The following is an 18,770-nucleotide window of genomic DNA, read 5'->3' as shown; positions in this document are numbered from 1 at the left end:
CTCAAAGAAAAGGAAGAATTTAATTCAGGGGCTCCATGACTCCAACACAGACAAATCGGGGTTCCAGGGTTCCGTGACTTTTCCTCCAGGACATCATTTGCATCTATATCTATAGCTAGAATCAGCATTTTTTCCTCGCTCCAGGGCTCTTAATAGGTAAAACAACCGTGGACGATTATTCCTGCTGGCATACGTTGGATCAATTGTTGATCTGATCACAGGCAGCCCAAGCTCGCGTCACTAGAGAGCGTGTAATAATTAATCACTAGTGGGCATGATTACCTTTGAGTGCAAGCAGCCATTGAGAATTTAAACGCATTATAAGGCTTTGTATGGGAAATAAAATACCGTCGATTTATGAAGTTTAAAAAACGCTAAATTTAACTTTCATTCAATAAAACGAATAAAACTGCCAAGTTCGCGGCGTCACTAGAGACACTAGAGAGCGTGTGATTAATAACTAGTGAGACGATGACCTTTGAGTGCAAAGCGGTATTGTGTTACAGACAGCCGTTGAGAAATTTGAACGCATTATAAGACTTTGTATGGGAACTAAAATGCCGACGATTTTTACGCTAAAAAAACGCTAAATTTAACTTTCACTCAATAAAATGAATAAAACTGACTCACCTCTGGTGTATTCTTGTGCGTTTTGGGGTTTATTTTGCCGTTTCGGGCGTTCTTTGAAATCACTGTCATTACCCTCATAAGACGGAGTCTTATAATGCGTTCAAATTTCTCAACGGCTGTCTGTAACACAATACCGCTTGCACTCAAAGGTCATCGTCTCACTAGTTATTAATTATCACACGCTCTCTAGTGTCTCTAGTGACGCCGCGAACTTGGCAGTTTTATTCGTTTTATTGAATGAAAGTTAAATTTAGCGTTTTTTAAACTTCATAAATCGACGGTATTTTATTTCCCATACAAAGCCTTATAATGCGTTTAAATTCTCAATGGCTGCTTGCACTCAAAGGTAATCATGCCCACTAGTAATTAATTATTACACGCTCTCTAGTGACGCGAGCTTGGGCTGCCTGTGATCTGATCGGCTTAACAAATACAAACCATAAGAGAAACAGAGACCGATACAACGTAGAATTACGTTTTAAAGTGTACTATAGTTCGGCTGGCCAAGCCAGCCTTCTTCAGGTACCTTAATAGACCTTAATAGGTACTTTAATAGGGAACCTGTCACGTGACCACAGTCAGTCGCAAATAGTGGCAAAAAAGTGAACAGATAGCAGAAAAGTAGGTCTGTGTGAACACATTCACTGAGTAATAAAATTTCAGGTGTGCCTTAAACGTATTTTTTCATATATAGCCCTCTAAAACCATTTTTTGGTGGATACTATTACCCGACGTATCCAGACTTTATCAAGCACCGCACACCGACACAAAAGAGCTGTTCAACCCAAAGGTTGCAAAAAACTTATGCTCAGTGCGTCCTTTGTGTGACACGTTTTTAATCATAAGCGATACCAGACACTGCAAGCAGTCTCGTTTTCCAAAAAAAAAAAAAAAAAAAAAAACACTGCAAGAACTGGATGTTTGCATGCAGACCGTTTTTACTTTAATTTTACATTCAACGTTTTTGTTGTAGACTTCTGAAATACGGTCTTAAGGCCCGTTTAAAAGGTTTTAACATTTCACCAACATTCGTTCAACAACGGATGTTGGGCAAATGTTGGACAAATGTTGAACGGAGTGTTCAAACGGCTTCAACACTATTCAACATTTTCGAGAACAAAGGAAATGCTATATGGTTGTTGAATGAAAGTTGAAAACGATTTAAACTTGATTCAACAAGCTTTCAACCTTTTTTATGCTTTCAACAATGTTAAAAGACCTGTTCAAACGCCCTCAACATTTGGTTCAACAAAGTGCAGTGAATGCATCTTGAAGCAAATGTTGAAACCGTTTAAATGGGCCTTTATGCATATGTGCTTCCTGAAGTGGGCAGCGACAGTGATGATGTTGCGATTTCTGAAATATTTATGGGAGTTGTTTATGTTGTTGTTGATTTTACCATAACTGGGACTACCCCCCTCCCCGCTACCTACCGCACGAACCTAAACTGGGGAGACTGGGTAGAAGAGACACGTAGGCATTTCAAACTACGCATGCGTGAAACTTAAAAATCCAAAATGGCGGCCAGCATACGAGCAAAACAGATAGGTAAAGAAATGTCAGAATTTCATGCTTTTCTTCTGTGTGATCTCCTCTTTTTATCGACCATCTCTTAGAAATATTTTTCAATATTTTGATTTTGAATTATGAGTGAGAAAAGTTTATTATCGAGAAGATTAAATGCAGTTTAACGGGGAGAGTTCTGTTGTTTCAGGAAGTGATTTGAATAAAATTAATATAATTGTTAATTTCAGATTCTTTGAAGCGTATGCTTAACCTAAATCAACCAATATCGAAATCAGTCGCTGTTGAACCAGTGTGGAAGGTAGGATTAACGGTCAATTAATAGTATAATTAGAATATGAAATAAATTAAATATATAAAATTATCTTTCATTTTGACGCTGGTTGTATTATTAAAATGACAGCCAATAAGAATTTAAAAAGTTATCAACTTAATTAGGAAGGTTCTCAAGCTGTATCTCCAACTCTATAAATTAGTTATTGAAACACATATCTGACCCCAAAGACTACCATCTTTTTCTATCTGTTCCTTCTCAGACAACAATGCACGTGAAATAAATATTATGGTACATTTTAAGCCTGGTTAAAAAGGAAGAATGATGTATTATTCCGTCAGTAACACATGCATACTTGGAAAAAAGAAATCCAAGTTCTCCTAACAGGAATTGAACTTATGACCTTCCAGTTACTGACTGAATAATACATCATTCTCAATACTGCACCTATCAAGTAATCCCTTGATGTGTAGTAATTTGGGTATCAGTGCACATGGAGATAGTAAACAAATTTGCCAGAGCCAAATGCGCAATATTTCCCGGCACCTTTCCCCACCACCTTCACATAGCTCATCATTGATAGGTGCATGACAATGTTCCATCGAGCCCTTGCTTTATATGGCTCTCTTATTCTGTGGAATAAAAATAATATTCTTTTTGTTTTTTTCAGGTCCTTGTATACGACAGATATGGTCAGGATATTATCTCTCCACTGCTTAATGTAAAGGAACTAAGAGAAATGGGCATTACATTGCATCTGTGAGTTGACATGTTTTTAGGCTTTATTTTCCTGATATATGAATTTTACCTGGAAGGTTTCTGCATCACTTGGCCTCTGAGCTTTTACATTTTTGTTTTCTTACCTTTGTACCAGTTATAAGACAGTTCCTCGTCACTGAGGTTTTTGATCAATGGACTGTAATTAACATAGTTTCCAAACAGTCATACGTACAAAGGCAAAGAAAAAATAAAGGATCTAGTGATAGCCAAATTCTCGAGTTTATTACTTCCAAATTTTTTTTTTTCTGATTGTAGTCACAGCAAATTTGCTTTTTTGCATGTTGACTTGTTAGCAAATGATAATTTTTTTATGAAACTAACGCCTCCTCGTAGCTCTGATGTTGATATTTATTCAAAAATTTCAGACTTCTGCATTCTGATAGAGATGCTATTCCTGAGGTTCCTGCCATCTATTTTGTTCTCCCAACAGAAGAAAATGTTAAAAGAATTTGCCAGGTTAGTTTTGATCCATTTTTTGTCTGCCCCCAACCTAGCCAGGCTATTTACAAAGAAAAATCCTGGGGGCTCAAATCTCTGACACAGTGACACTCAAACATTATGTCATACAAACGGCATTTTGTTAGAGACTTTGAGCTACCAAGCTTTCGTAGGGTCAGGGCCTTAGTGAAGGTAAAGTGATTAATATTCATGTAATTTACAATAATACAAATAATGTTTAAGTCCAAACCCTGAATATTTAATAATTTATGTATTTGTTATTCTTTTATATTCTCAGGACTGTAGAAATCAACTATATGAGTCATATTACTTGAATTTTATTTCTGCAATTTCAAGACATCGATTGGAGGATCTTGCAACTGCAGCCCTTCAGTCAAACAGTGTCACACAAATAACCAAGGTATGGCATTACTGTAATGATTTACCAAGAGTAACTATCCGGTTTGTTCCTAACCTGCGATCAGGCGTTCTTTTTTTCAGGGGAGTGTGAAAGTGTCTGTGGTTTCTACCTTCTCCCGATCGCCGACTCTCGCGCTGCCACACTTTCACTCTTCCCCGAAAAAGAACGCCTGATTAAAGGTTATTTTGTTCCAAAACTAACATCTTTTTTATTTTCTCTGGACTGCAGGTGTTTGACCAGTATTTAAACTACATTTCTTTGGAAGATGAAATGTTTACTGTGAGAAACCAGGACAGAGATTCAATATCATATTATGGTGAGAATGTTTTTTAACCTTTTATCTCCTGCTATCAACATGTATATTCTCCTAATTTTTCTCTCTGTATTTGTTATGGTATTAGTTGGGAGAATTTGTTTTCAAATCGAGACGTTTTGTCTTTGGTGATCAATCAGTGATATTGTGAAGAGAAATAAGATGCTGAGGCCAAATTCACAAAACCTTCCTAAGTTTATTGTTGAATAACAATAACCTTTTGTTAAGAAACAATACACAGGATTCATCTTCACATAGGAAGGATTCGTGAATCTAGCCCCTGGTCTTTCTTGGGGCTTAAAGGATTAATCTGACTGATTATTAACATCCTTTTATCAAGGATAAGACCTGCTCCTTACTTCTCATACTATCTAGGGGTCAACCCATCTACACCATGATTATTTTCTTTTTATTTTGCAGCTCTTAACAGACCAGACGCTAAAGATACAGACATTGAAATGCTGCGAGATGTTATTGTGGACAGCCTCTTCAGTGTTCTGGTGTCATTAGGTCTGTTCTCATCATAATAATTAACTAATAATTATTAGTTTGTTTCATCATGAAAAATTGTTATCATGTTTGATTTTAACTGCTGCTATGTAATCAGTTCTTTCTTTGCACAGGCAGCACTCAAATGAAGCTATTGTAATATTATTATTATAATAAAATTATCAACATGCAGCAATACAATGCATTTACCGGTAGATAGTTGTCTTTCTTAAAGGAGCATGGCTCTGCTAAACAGAAATAAAGCATGTTAACTCACTGACCTAACCCAGTTCAAGTCTCATTGTACATAGCTCTGTGGTTAGATCATCCAATGAGTGTGTGGAATTTCATGGGTGTGATTTTCTAACTAATAGTCTTGATAATCAACTTTGTTGTTTTAGGTACTGTGCCAATCATCAGATGTCCTAAAGGCAATGCAGCAGAAATGGTTGCAGAGGTAAATCACTTAATGATATCAGACCTTGATATAAAGTTATCAAGTTTAATTATAATCCATGGACATAAAACAACACTTACAACACTACTTTTCCATTTTGGTTCTTAGGCTCTTGATAAAAAGTTGCGAGAAAACCTAAGAGACTCTAGAAACAGCCTGTTCACCACAGATATGCCATCTGGACAGTTCAGGTTTGTAAAAATAACAGGCATGTATTATAATAATATTAAGTATAAATTGTTTGTTCAGTGTGATTTGTTATCTATGCAGTGGTGTAAATTTGTGTCTCTTTTTAAAAATTATTTTTAAGTTGGATCCATTAGCCCATATTTGTGGTGTAGGTGTGGAAATACATGTAGGTCTGTTTGTGCATGAGATCAATGAATCAAATATAACAGGGCAAGAATCACAGGAGTTGATAGTTAAACATTGTTTGGGTGCCGATAATTGTGAGCCAGAACATCATCAATGGAATATTTGGATCTACCACAATTATGTTAAAAATAATTTATTTTCATTTCACTTCAGGAGTAACAGCCCTGCTGTAAGGGACTTACTATGTTGTCACTGAGTTTGAGCAATCTTTTACTTATCTTTAGTTTTCAGCGACCAGTGTTAGTAATATTGGATCGTAACATGGACCTCTGCACTCCACTTCATCACACGTGGACATACCAAGCTTTAGTACATGATGTTCTGGTAAATATAAGTAGACAATGTTCCACAAGCTCTTCTAAGATCTTTTGAAACCATCTGGCCTTGTTATGTTTGTAGCATCTGCTCACATATAGTTGTAACAAAGTCATAACAATTTTTTTTTTTTTGCAGGATTTACATCTGAACAGAGTTGTTGTAAAGGAATCAACACCAAGTAACCAGGAACAAACAGACCCACACCACAGGCACCCCAAGCAAGATAAAGTCAAATCATATGACCTCAGTGTTATGGATAAGTTTTGGGGAACACATAAAGGAAGGTGTGTGGAGTCTCACAGGAAACATTTTGTTGAATCTACTTTCCCTGTGAAACTTTGACTTTGTTGTTTCCATTTATAGTTGAAACCCTTTAACCCCTAAAATCAAAGAACAAATTCTGCTTGTCCCCATACTTTTCTAATAGAAGTGCTGGAGAGAAGTTATTAAAATATCAAAAATATTCAGCTTGGGTGATCATAACCTTAATTCTTATTACCTCAGGGGTTGAATAAGCATTGCAATTACAAGGAGAAATTTGATGCTGATCACTGTTAGGGCTTAAAGGGTTAATCCTCTAGTTATACATGTGATGAGAGAGTCTATAGAAAAGCAGAGAATGCTTGAAATTATAGATCCATTCTGAAATTGGAGGGTCAACATTTTCTGAGAGATAACTGCAGTGATTTCAAACTGATAGTCCTTAGGAGTTTTGACTTCAGATTGGCTTCGGCATGTTTTCTTCAATTTCTTATTGTTTTTTTGCAGTCCTTTTCCAACAGTAGCAGAGTCAATACAAAAGGAACTTGATGAATACAGAGCATCAGAAGAAGAAGTCAAGAGACTGAAAAATGTTATGGTAAGACATACTTCACTGGTTTCTGTTTACTCACGGCCCTTAGTCTTCTTTTCTGGGCTGTAGTCTTTTGCAGCTGGAGGTCATGTGACCTTATAAAACTGCAAGATATGATTTAAATAGAAAGGTAGGTAAGGCGACCCCTATGGTTGGAGCTTAACCCATTTTCTGTCAGTAGCTTGAAACAAATACATTTAGGAGTTTTACTTCTCCTCCCTGGATGGGATTTTACTCAATCACAGGATACCAAGCATGAAGTGACCAGGAGTATTCCTACTCCCCACCCCACCCCCCGCCTGGATGAGATGCTAGTGAAATACATGGTTACTTCCAGCTTTTGTCACTGGGACCCGTTTAATAACCTGTGGAGGGAGAGAATGTGGACGAAAGCTTCTTCTCTGAGGAGTGGAGGCAACATAGCCCCAAAACACTGACCCTGTGAGTTTCTGATCTAAAGTCCAATTGAAAGCCAAAAAAAGGCCAACCACTACTAACAGCACTGAACCTTTACAGACATGGAAAGGGCATGACTAAATTGGAAAATATTTTGTTCTTGGCAGGGAATAGACGAGAGTAATGAAGAAGCCATGGGTGAACTTCTTACAGACAGTACAGCTAAACTGACCTCTGCTGTCAGGTAAGCACTTTTAATCTTTGAGTTATACAGTAGAGCCTTACCAGATTTCCATAAATATCTCTGCTAATGGACACCTCCCGTAGGCGGACACCTCTTGTAAGCGGACACTTGGTCAAATTTTCAGTTATAAATTGCAAACGCTACATTTTTAACCTCCCATAAGCGGGCACTTTTTCTGGTCCCAAGGGTGTCCGCTTACAGGAAGCTCGACTGTAAGTTGCTAATTGATGTACTAGGAAGTAATGGTGTAATAATGATAATGTAAAGCATGTGCACCATGTTTGAGTAGTCATACTTGCAGTGTGCTCTTGAGGTCCTTTTTGTAACATTCTGATGCTTGATTTTCATCCATCCTGCAGTTCACTGCCTGAGTTGCTTGAGAAGAAGAGGTTGATTGACATGCATACCACTATTGCCACGGCACTGCTTGATCACATTAAGGTAAGGGGCAATACCAACATTGGACCAATGATGTTGCTAACACTGTTTGTTACTGTTTCATCAGTTTAAGATGTCGTGCTAGTGATGTTGTTGACACTAGTCAGTGCTGGCACAGCATTGTTAGCTGTTGTACTAGTGTTGGCCCATCATTGTACCAATAATGTTGTATTGTTGTATTGACCCAGCATTGTAACAATATTCTTTAAAAATTTTCCTCTATTTTCTAGGCAGGAAAACTTGATGTATACTTTGAGACTGAAGAAAAGATCATGAGCAAAGCAACTCTGGTAAATTGTTACGAACAGCTGCTGTAATTAAGCTCCCTTTGTCCTCTGGCAACTATCTAGGGCCAGCTGATATTTTTATTTTCTACTTTCATATTTCAGGACAAATCAATTTTAGAAATTATTCAAGACCCAGAGGGTACGTTTGTCAGTATAAATTTGTTTTTTAATAAAAATAAATAAATAAAATAAAAACATTACTCACATTTGCTATTTCTTCTAAAATTGATTATATTTTGCAGCTGGAACTCCTAAGGATAAACTGCGATTATTTATTATTTACTTCATTTCTGGACCAACCATGTCACCGGTAAGGTCAAATCGTTTAATTTGGGATGATTCATCTTTTTTCAAGTTTCTACTGTATCCAAACTGGTCATAGATTTGACAGTTGAATGCTGCAGGGCCGAGATGAAGAGATAGATCGAATGCCTCGCATCTGCCAGGGTCCATCCCCTGAGGGCTAATTTTGACACATGTAGCTGCATAAAATGAGACTAGGAGTTGGTACTAACAGTCTTGCAATCTGTTTACCACCATCTACCCCCCCCCCCCCCCCCGTGCTGCCATTGAGAATGGACTCAGGTCAACCTTTGTTTGTGCCTGACTCCAATCTGTTTGTTGTTTGTAGACCGAGCTGGATCAGTACTCCGCAGCCTTGTTAGAAGCTGGCGCTGACCTCGCTCCTTTGGACTTCATCAAAAAATGGAAGTAAGCAAACATTAATCCAGAATGGTCCAGAGCTTTATATACAGTATCTAAGCGAGGTGTTGATGATGCAGACCACAAATTGCATTGTATATATTTAAAAGAAATCCAATCTAAATGTTATTCACCTTATTTTTCACCAGAGCGTTTACAAAGATTGCTACCGGCCCTCTTCAGTCTGGAGGTGGAGGACAAAATACCTACAGGTAAGTGAATATCTTCACCACCGTTTTCAAACATTTATTTCTCTGTTGAACAGCGAACCAATTGACTCACGAGCAGTTGTAACAGGTGTCGCAGGGCCCAGCACACGGACGCGTTTACAAAAGTTTAGTTTGTTTTCTGAAAAGCTGCGTTTTCGAAGCGTATTTCTGTGGAGGAACCGAAAAGAAAAGTTTGCCTTTCCGTGTGGACGAGGCCCTAGTGATCCAACCAAACACATGTGTGATTTATGGGTCTTGAACTAAATTATTTTCTACGTGATTGCTCAGCTTTCTCTACCTGATAACAAGGAAAATTGTAGTTCCAACCTCGTTCGTTATATTATATTGTATATATTGTGTATTTATCTTTTTGCTCCCGCCCGACTCGATAAGCTTTGCTACTTTCGGGTGGGAACTGTAATGTACTTCAACTTTTTGTTAATATTGTAATAAATCTTTCTCTGCTTTTCCTTGTTCCACCCCACATTTTTTCAAATTAGTTTACAATTGTTTTTCTTGACAATTTTTCCAGTGCCATGTTTTCACGATTCATGAACACGGGGTCGCAGTTTGTCATGGAAGGAGTCAAGAACCTTGTCGTAGGAAACAAGGTAAAACTGAGATGTGTCTAGGTTGTTTAAGTTTGCGGAACCCCTGACACGGTTGTCTACTAGCTGCTACAAATACAGAGATATGTATTCACCCCCTTCTATATGGTAGGATGTGGTGACAAGCCCCGCAACGAATTGATGTCATATTAAATCATGGTAGATGTTGCTTTCCCGGCAAACAGTTATAGCCCGTTCGACCACCACGCACCACACGGCCGTGCCCTGTTTTTGTGCGGCGTAAAGGTAACTTAAGCAGTAGGTCATGCACTTTGCAACAGTTCAATTCACTATTTTTAATGATCTTTTGTTAGAATTTACCTGTAACACGCATCGTGGACGCTTTGATGGACAACAAGTCAAATCCGGTAAGCAAGAATCGATTTAGGATTGTACATGTATTATACTCTGATCGGGGGTGATTTTCAGTTCAGCTTATCTGAGCACGCGCAGCTTCGAAGAGCGCGCGAGAAAGGAAGTTAGAACTCCTCGAGAGCACACGAGAGTCCATAAGACCGCAGGACAGTTATGTTGTAATCACGGGGCAATTTGTACCCTAACACCTGAGTACGCGGGATAAAAAACTTCCAAAGTAGACTGTAGTACCACAACAAATTGCTTCTCGTTGGCTAATAATCTTTAGTTGAGTTGTGTGATGTTTCTGTATATGTTCTTGTTTATTTACAGGAAGTTGAAGATTACAGATATTTTGACCCAAAGATGCTACGGGTTACAGATAGGTATGTTGGTATTTTCCTCATACACAACTTATATACAGTCGAACCTCCACTAACGGCCACCTCTCCACAACGGCCACTTTTTTTTGTCCCGGCGGACAGTCCATACATTAGCTCTTGTTTAAACCTCTCTACAACGGCCACCTCTCTACAACGGCAACGGCCACTAAAGTGCGTCCCCAACTGCCAAAATAACCTCTCGACAACGGCCAGTTCAGTACTTTTTGTAAAACCTTTTTTATAAACTGATGCAGTAATCGGCATTTGTCTTCGGAACATTACGTTTCTGTATTCTTTTTAATGGTATACGAATTTTGATTGTGTTCCATTTATATGCTGCAGTAAGCATAAATTGTCTACAATAATATAGCGAATGCTGCGAACCTTGCTCGTTTCGTCTTGTTAACCTTTTTATTCAAAACATTATTTACGTTTTATTGTGTATTTTATCAATATATATTATTTAAGATTTGATTGCCATTATAGGTTACAGTAAGCATGAACTTGGCACAATAAACATGTTGTACTTCCCGAAAGAAAAAGGTGTCATATTACACCCCTACCTCCCCATAACGGCCACCTCTCCACAACGGCCACTTTCTTCTGTCCCCAAGGTGACCGTTGTGGAGAGGTTCAACCTCACTCAAAACAGTTTATAATCGTTATTTGACGAGTTTTGTTTTTCCACAGTACGTCTATTCCACGAAACAAAACACCGTTTAGCGAGGTAAGTTGATGACAATTTCCATTGAAGTAACTATGTCAACATATTCCAATAGACAAATTAAATACAGCCGGTTTAATGATTTCTTTGTATTTTCCACCCTCTTCCATGGAAACCAAAGTTTATAGTCATTGTGTGTTGTTGTTTCATTCTACAGGCGATTGTGTTTATAGTTGGAGGAGGAAATTACATCGAATACCAGAACTTGATGGATTACAGCAAGGTTGGTATTCCGTTGTAAAGAAACTCCAATTTAGCTGGATATGGGATGTTGCTTCCTAATCTCGGGGCAACCTTTTTTAGTAGCTTTTGAAAGATCTGACAGGTCATCTCTACAAATCACTTTGTTTACATTTCAGAGGCACGCTGGTGCAAAGAAACTGCTGTATGGAGCAAGCGAAGTGATGAACGCCTCACAATTCCTAAAACAGGTTGGTTCGTGGACAGTTCTAAGTTAATAAGCGTCTTCTTCATTTTTTTCGTTTTTTTTTTTTTTTTTTTTTGCTAGGTGCTCAAACCACTCAAAGCATATTTTCCACAACCTCGTTCCCAGAAAGTGAGAGGACCCTGGGAACGAGTTTGCGGTTGGCACCCGTTGCATGTTTTCCCGCGCTTAGCAGAATTTTCTCGACTTTTTGCACTTGGCGCCTGTTACATATCCCCGCGATTAGTGCCGATTGCATGTTTTTGCAACTAGTTCAGAATTACTGCTCTACTGATTATGACATTTTCTTTTCAGTTATCGCATCTTGGTCAGGAAGCTGTTTAACAAATGAAGATTCAAATTGGTGCCTTAATCAGCGAAATTTTGTCATTCCTAAATCTGCAGACAGGCCCTTTAATCTTGAGAGAAAAATGAAAACTGAATAGTTAACACGTCTTTCGTGACCAGGGAAATTATGGTTCCATCTCAGTGGTAGCATTCTCTGCTGGAGACATGCGGTTAGCAATGGCATGAAAACCAAAGGCTGTCACTAAACACAAACTGTGGAGGACAAATGTGTACATAGTATAGATAAATGTTCTATTGTGCTCGCTTTGCGTGAATATGTAGAGAAAAAGTATTATCGTGTTGATAATGATTTTAACACCAGAGAATATCATACTTCAAAGAAGTGATTGTTAATCTTTCAGCCCTATCAGCTGTCATTTCTTAACCTCTCCTTTCTCTGTTGTATTCCCTAAATAAGGGACAAATGTATTTAAGAATTAAACATAAAAGTTATGTGAAAACCAATTCTAGCAAATGTCTCCCCGTTATAAAGTGACAGAAAATAAAAGAAAACACTGGTTCCACAACCCGATTTGTTAAAGTTTATTTTATTCTTTAGTTGGGTCTGCCAACATCTATAACTCTGGAATGTCTTTATTTCCTAGCTAATAAAATTTAAGGTTTCTTTTATCATTGCCTCCCTTCCCTTCTGTCTTCTAAGTAATAGCAAAATGTTCTTGAAGATTCTAAAAACAAGAAACGAAGGTAATTTGGTCCGAGTTTCGCAGGACTACAGAGTAGATTCCCTAAAAGGACACCCTCTTTCTTCTCGTCCAACTAACAAGCCAGCGCTCATATGTCTACTGATCGCGACCTTACGCAACCACGACGGCAACGCTAAAACAAATTTCAACCAGAAAAACATATTCATGTCATGTGGCCAACTTTGTGATTATTCCAACCCGGTCATCTTGTGCAATATGGCCGAATTATCCCTTAACATAATTCACCGTCGTATGCCCATGTTCTGGTTAAAACTTCGAATTTGCTCACTTCACAATGTTTGCAGAGGACGTTACGAAATGAACTAAACTTTATAACGCGCGTGCAGAGTTAGTGTTTTGCCCATCAAGCCTTACGTGTTTTGACGATCTCGTTGCTGTTGCCGTCGTGTTTGCTTAAGGTCTTTATTCCCTTCCTGCGACGGAAAACGTAATGGAGGATAAAGAAGAGGACGCGGCTATGTACAGCCTACCAACGAGCGGAACTCTGGCGTAGCGCCTTGTTTCCGCTGCCGGCGCCAATGACTCAGAGTAAAGATGTGAGTAGTTTTAAGGAAGAGTGTTACATTTCATTCACTGAAATAAGAATATCAGGCTTCCAGCTTTTAGTATTCAATCTTGACCTTGATTCCTTAAACGTCATAGCCCCGAGTTCACGATAAAACCTTGCCAGGTTTTGTGAACAAGTGTGATAACCGTACTTGTTAATACTCTTCTGTGAACACCCTCCGACTGTCAGATTTCTGTCTGGCGTTTCTCTACAAATGCGGGTGTTGTAGCTCTTACTTCCGGGAGCAGAATCCGTTCTCCTTTCCGCGTTAAAGCAGGAATTTGATTGATTCAGCCAGTCCTGAAGTGAGGGGGTAATCTGGTGAGTCTTCTGGCGTCACACTAAGGACAACACGCAGAAGATCCACGGTGTGTGAGAGAGGAACTGTTCGACACTGGAGCTTGGTGGGGTCCTGGAAAATAGCAAAACGTTGAAAAGAACCGTTAGTTTTGGAGCAGTCAGTCAAAGGATCAAAACTCACTAACTTGCAAGTGTCGGAGTCCCTAATATGATGAAAGAAACATGGCCATCTTACTTGTGATTTAATCCAGCTGCTGATCTGTGTTGGCAGACGAGACAAGCGATTGGCGCGTTCAGTGGATTCAGAGGCATTCAGGATCACGTGAGCAAGACGCTGTCCCACAATCCTTAGGAGATGTGGCACCAGGCCTCGCTGATCGTGTACCGAGAACATTGTCTAGTGACAAAAAGTACGCGGTAGAATTTATCAGAAAAAGACAAATTCTATCATGCAAAAAAATGCAGAACAATCTTTTTCATTCACATTTTTACCTCTTTTGCGAGCTCGTCAAAGCCACCGGAGTACAGTTCACGCACGAAATGACGTTTCAAGGGGTCACTGTCCATCCCAAACTGCTCTGCGAGCTTGTAAATCACCGCTGGCCAGTCCTTGTTTGAGGCGCCCGCTCCTTTAGTGTCATCATCACTGTCCTCTCGATTGAGCGCTGGGTGGGAGGACTGGGACGACAGAGAAGCGACCGCGAAGGACAGGGCACGAGTGAGAAACTGAAAGCAGAAATAAGGCCGCGTTGTACCGAAAAAGTCAATCGAGGATGACGAGAAGATTATTCAAGTTTATTTACCTTTTCTCGTGTTTCAGTGATGGCTTTGTCGACCTCTTCAGATGAGGATAAAGAGCGAGAGGAGCTGAGATCTCTCATGAATGATTCCTTGCTCTGAAAGAGAAACACCAGGAACATTAACAAAATCTTGTCTACTTATTGATCAATCAGTTGCCGTGACTTTCAATGTAACGCAAACTCCTTCAAAACTAAATTAATCCGCTTTACACTGCCAAAATGCCATAATTTCGTCAACAACCAATGGACAATGAATGCACTGAAACCGGACCACCAGCCCGTCACCTCCCCCCGCTTCCCGAGAAAAAAGGGCTTGTTATGTATTCTGTTGAAATAAAAGACACGCTTATTAATGGTCATAATTACCACTGTATCGAAGAGAGATAGCGGTTTGACACTTTTCATTTCCAGGCTCATGATTATCCAAAGAACAGTGACCAGTTTTGCATGGAGTTCAACCAGTGGTGCATTACTCTGGAGTTGCTCCTGAGCCTCCTCTATAAGGGACTTGGCACTCCTAGGAACAAAAACTGAGTTATAAAGTTGAAAGAAAATTGAAAAACGACATAACGTAACTTTTACTTACGTTTCGCCAGCATGCCAAAAGTCCTCTGTTTCCAAAGTAATCATCTCAGAATCAGTCCAGTCGATCTGAAATACAGCGGATGAAATTTACTGTTAATAACGTCTACTCAGAAAAAACAAAGGCTAAAAACAACGGCCTCCAAGAAGCAGGGCTTTTCAAGGTCCCTTTTTGCCCGGACAATCACAAAAGACAAACTACCGAGGGCGCATTCCATTCGTTAGAAACGACCAGCCAAACTGTCCGTTTGTAAACGGAATGCCTCATTTTGAAGAGCTGGTTCAGCCAAGCTCATACCTTCAGAAAAGTGGTATGTTTCACTTTGAAGGAATTCAAAAGGCTTAATTGACTAGTCTAACTGGACAAACATGACAAACAGAAAACGCACTGAGACTGTTCGATTCAAACTGTTCACTAGAGATACTATACCTCAACAATAAGCTTCAGAATCTGTAAAGTGGCTTTAATGAACTGTTCCAGTGCACCATAGCTCAAATCTACAGTCTGTGAAGGAAAGATTTAAAGATTAAGTGTGTTTTTCAACATACAAAAATGAGGAATCGTTTGATGAATGAAACAAAATAAAATCATTACAATAATACAAACCTTCCGACAAAGTCGATCTTTGGGAGCTTTGCCAACCTACAGTATTAAACACATGACAATAAATAATTTATCTTCACCAAATGATCGTTGAATCACTTAAATTTATAAAAGAACTTTGTACATAGCTTATTCCGGACATGCAGATTGCGGAGAGTGAGGGAAGGATCAGGTGCACGCGAAAACAACAACAACAACGACAACAACAACAAAATATATAAATAAATCAATCAATCAATCAATAAATCAATAAATAGATAAATAAAAATAAAAAATAAAAATAGGTGGTTTGCATTGCCGCCATGTTAGTGGACAAAACAAAAGAAAATTTGCTCACATAGTTTGCATAAAAATGGCACGTAACTTCCCCGAGGAGAAAAATCTTATTGCTCCTGTTCACCAACATGGCCGCTACGACGTCACATGCAAACCATCAATTAGAAGAAATCCTCTCTCCTTGTTCTCTTTGCTATATTATATGTTTTCAGCCAACTAATCCCAGAGGGTTGTAGTTCTATTATTGACAAACCTTCTCCATCAGCATAACAGTTGCGGACACTTTCTCTTTAAAATATCTTTTCCATAATGCGACTGCCAAGCCTGAAAATAACATAAATAATAAATAAAATGGTGCCTGATTTGCAAGAATTTGGTATCTGATTTGAACTGTAATCAATACGAACTTACAGTTGAAATTCTCAGATATCAAGTGAAAATAACTGTATGGAACAGTACGATAATCTAAAATATTTTGAGCTTGATTATGAAGGAGTGAACCATACCATGTTGTAAGGCAGCACAATGTATGCAACGCAAATGCTCCAGTGCAAGAAATAATTTATTGGTTCCCTGAAGAAAAATAAAGAGAAAATGTTTACATAAATTTCCATTTTAACCAGTTTCAATTTATCAATTCGAAAACTGATAAGAAATTCAATTCTTAATTCAGATTGGTTAGAGCTCGTCGCTGGGGACGCTTTTCATCTTTCAGGACTGGTTGGCCAGACAAGGTAGGTCGGCCTGTATATTCAGTATTGAATTTGGACTTATATGGCAGTTCGCAGAGGGAACGCGCAAATTTGAAGACCTTGTAATATGTTAGTCCTTTGGGATTCTGCATATAACGCGTAACAATTTTCGCAATGTTCAAGTTTGAAAATTGTGTTGAACGAAGCCTTCAAAATGACCAACTCCATTACCCGATTGACCGATTTGGCTGGCCAGTTCTGATAAAAGGGGAGCACCTTTTGTTTCGTTTCTCAGTCAATCACAAAACAAACGTTTAAATGACATACTTCCTTGTTACTATTCCAGCAGGCGACACACTCCATAACACAGTGACTCCACAGTACATCTTGATTCAGACTGTGTGGGAATCTTAGTCTCAATTCACTCAGTCCTAAAACAAATAGCGCGTTCATGTTAAAGAGGACAGAGGCACAACGGCAAACATCCGGGAATCAGGTGTCAGGTGAATCAGATCCTGGAATCAATTCCTTTTAACTGCTGGAGATTGGGATTCTTTGTACTGCAACTTTATTAATGGTTCAATGGTTCATTTATTTCACACTATTTACACAACATTAACATAGAACGAAAAGTATTACAAAAGATGATTACAAGATAAAAATAAATACAGTACAAATTATAAAATGTGTGTGGTGGTCAAAGTAGCAAAGGCTTTCTAGTTGTCCACCACCTACTTTTAAGTAAACAAAGAAATGACACTGAGCTTCATTGAGATATTAGAAAATGTAGGAAATGTTTGTAGAGCCTAGGATTAATGTACAAGAGAGAATTACATTTGTGTAAATTAAGAAGTTTCTGTATCCATTGCAAACGGCTACGTGCTAACTTCAGGTTAGCTTGCTATTTTTACTTACGACAAAGTTGATGTCTACCGTGTAGCATGAAAATTTTGCGGGTTCTTATTTTTGCGGATTTTGCGGATTGACCACGATCCGCAAAAATTAGTTCCCGCAGAAAAAAATACCCGCAAAATAAAACGCCGCAAAAAATAACTCCCCTCAGTCAAATTGAAAACTTTGCTTGTAATAGACTTGTGCCACTGGGCGTTATAAATTGGACTCAAACAAGAACACGGATATGATTTTCCATTGTAAAAGGCAACCAGAGCTTAGACACATACGGTAGTCTGTTTCGCAAACAAAACAATGTGTAAAGAACAGAAAATGTAAAGTGTACAGTAATTCAGTACATTAGATTGGCACGAATGGAGTCATCTGAAGGAACACCATTTGCTAGGGCGTTTCCGATGCCAGATCTTTTACATCCATTCTCAATGATTGCGGAAGTTTTCTGCTTCTTGAACAATGAATCGCAAAAAATAGTTCCCACCAGAAATTTCAGTCATCTCGAGGCGCCAAAATTTGTTCCCACAAACTACAAAATATCGCCAATCCGCAAAATAAAACTCCCGCAAAATTTTCATGCTACACGGTATAAGTAAAATGCATTCAGTTCACACGAGCATTGATAAAACAAACAAAACAAAACCGAAAGCGCGTTACATAACAAATCGTCAAATATAAACTGCGGACTCCATCGATTCCAGATCATCGGATTGACGAAGAAAATCACGAAAACAAAAGCCCAATTCCACAAACCAACAAACCTTCCAGCTGAGTGTTAATCTGAGGTTCAGGTTCAATCTCAGGCTGATCCTCGTCACCAGTCTCACTCTGCATTTCAGTTTCCACCTTCTTTACTGCGCGTGCGCGGGGTGTCCCCAGATGACTGGCTGGTATGTCAAACTGTGTGATGTATTTTGACACTACCCTAGAAGCTGCTCCATGACCGGAACTTAAGAAATCTATGACATAAGGTATGACATAACTCCATCAATGATCCGTGAAGAGTGGACGAGTTCAGAGCCAAAAAACTTTTCTCGTATTCTTACACTTGAAAGTAGAGTGTGTTTGGACAAGATTTCCAAAAAGCACATACAATAATTATACATGCATGACTCTCACACTAGCCCTAACAGGGAGCGTGAATAAAGTTTGAGTCGGAAATTTTATACATAATTAACATGTATAACATAATTATACATAATTATGTTGATCTGCCGAAACGTTGCTTGTGTTTGAAATGCGGATCACGTGGGACATTATCTCATGGAATTCCCCTGCACCACTGAAATTTCAGTTTAATAGGCTCTTTGGTGACAACTGAGTCGAGTAAATACCAAAGAAGGTACCGG

At 38.7% G+C, this 18,770-nt stretch overlaps 2 protein-coding genes across 2 annotated transcripts in view; one reads left to right on the top strand and one right to left on the bottom strand.

Moving 5' to 3' along the window:
- Positions 1–2,127: 2,127 nt before the first annotated feature.
- Positions 2,128–12,516, top strand: LOC146478740 (sec1 family domain-containing protein 1-like). The gene is made up of 26 exons (XM_085112341.1): positions 2,128–2,178; positions 2,385–2,455; positions 3,099–3,187; positions 3,574–3,664; positions 3,945–4,067; positions 4,296–4,383; positions 4,801–4,890; positions 5,271–5,326; positions 5,435–5,517; positions 5,926–6,025; positions 6,155–6,303; positions 6,788–6,878; positions 7,436–7,512; positions 7,872–7,953; positions 8,181–8,240; positions 8,340–8,376; positions 8,480–8,547; positions 8,869–8,948; positions 9,089–9,151; positions 9,681–9,759; positions 10,071–10,124; positions 10,444–10,496; positions 11,184–11,220; positions 11,375–11,440; positions 11,577–11,648; positions 11,957–12,516. Exons 1-26 carry the CDS (start codon positions 2,148–2,150, stop codon positions 11,984–11,986), a joined length of 1,920 nt encoding a protein of 639 aa, XP_084968467.1. The 5' UTR covers positions 2,128–2,147; the 3' UTR covers positions 11,987–12,516.
- LOC146478739 (rab3 GTPase-activating protein non-catalytic subunit-like) overlaps positions 12,509–18,770 on the bottom strand; it is an 18,581-nt gene continuing 12,319 nt past the window's right edge. The window contains exons 27-38 of the mRNA XM_085112340.1: positions 18,183–18,380; positions 16,843–16,946; positions 16,330–16,396; positions 16,077–16,147; positions 15,551–15,586; positions 15,374–15,448; positions 14,948–15,012; positions 14,728–14,878; positions 14,365–14,457; positions 14,054–14,287; positions 13,797–13,958; positions 12,509–13,673 (exon numbers count right to left, since the gene is read on the bottom strand). Coding sequence (XP_084968466.1) covers positions 13,530–13,673; positions 13,797–13,958; positions 14,054–14,287; positions 14,365–14,457; positions 14,728–14,878; positions 14,948–15,012; positions 15,374–15,448; positions 15,551–15,586; positions 16,077–16,147; positions 16,330–16,396; positions 16,843–16,946; positions 18,183–18,380 — 1,400 coding nt within the window. The 3' untranslated portion in view covers positions 12,509–13,529. The remainder of the gene's footprint in view (positions 13,674–13,796; positions 13,959–14,053; positions 14,288–14,364; positions 14,458–14,727; positions 14,879–14,947; positions 15,013–15,373; positions 15,449–15,550; positions 15,587–16,076; positions 16,148–16,329; positions 16,397–16,842; positions 16,947–18,182; positions 18,381–18,770) is intronic.

This window comes from Pavona decussata, unplaced genomic scaffold, assembly GCF_977016875.1.
Source record: "Pavona decussata unplaced genomic scaffold, jaPavDecu1.1 SCAFFOLD_64, whole genome shotgun sequence".
Taxonomy (NCBI): Eukaryota; Metazoa; Cnidaria; class Anthozoa; order Scleractinia; family Agariciidae; genus Pavona; species Pavona decussata.
The sequence above is the reverse complement of the archived record's forward strand: the minus strand, read 5'-3'. Positions and strand labels throughout refer to the sequence as shown.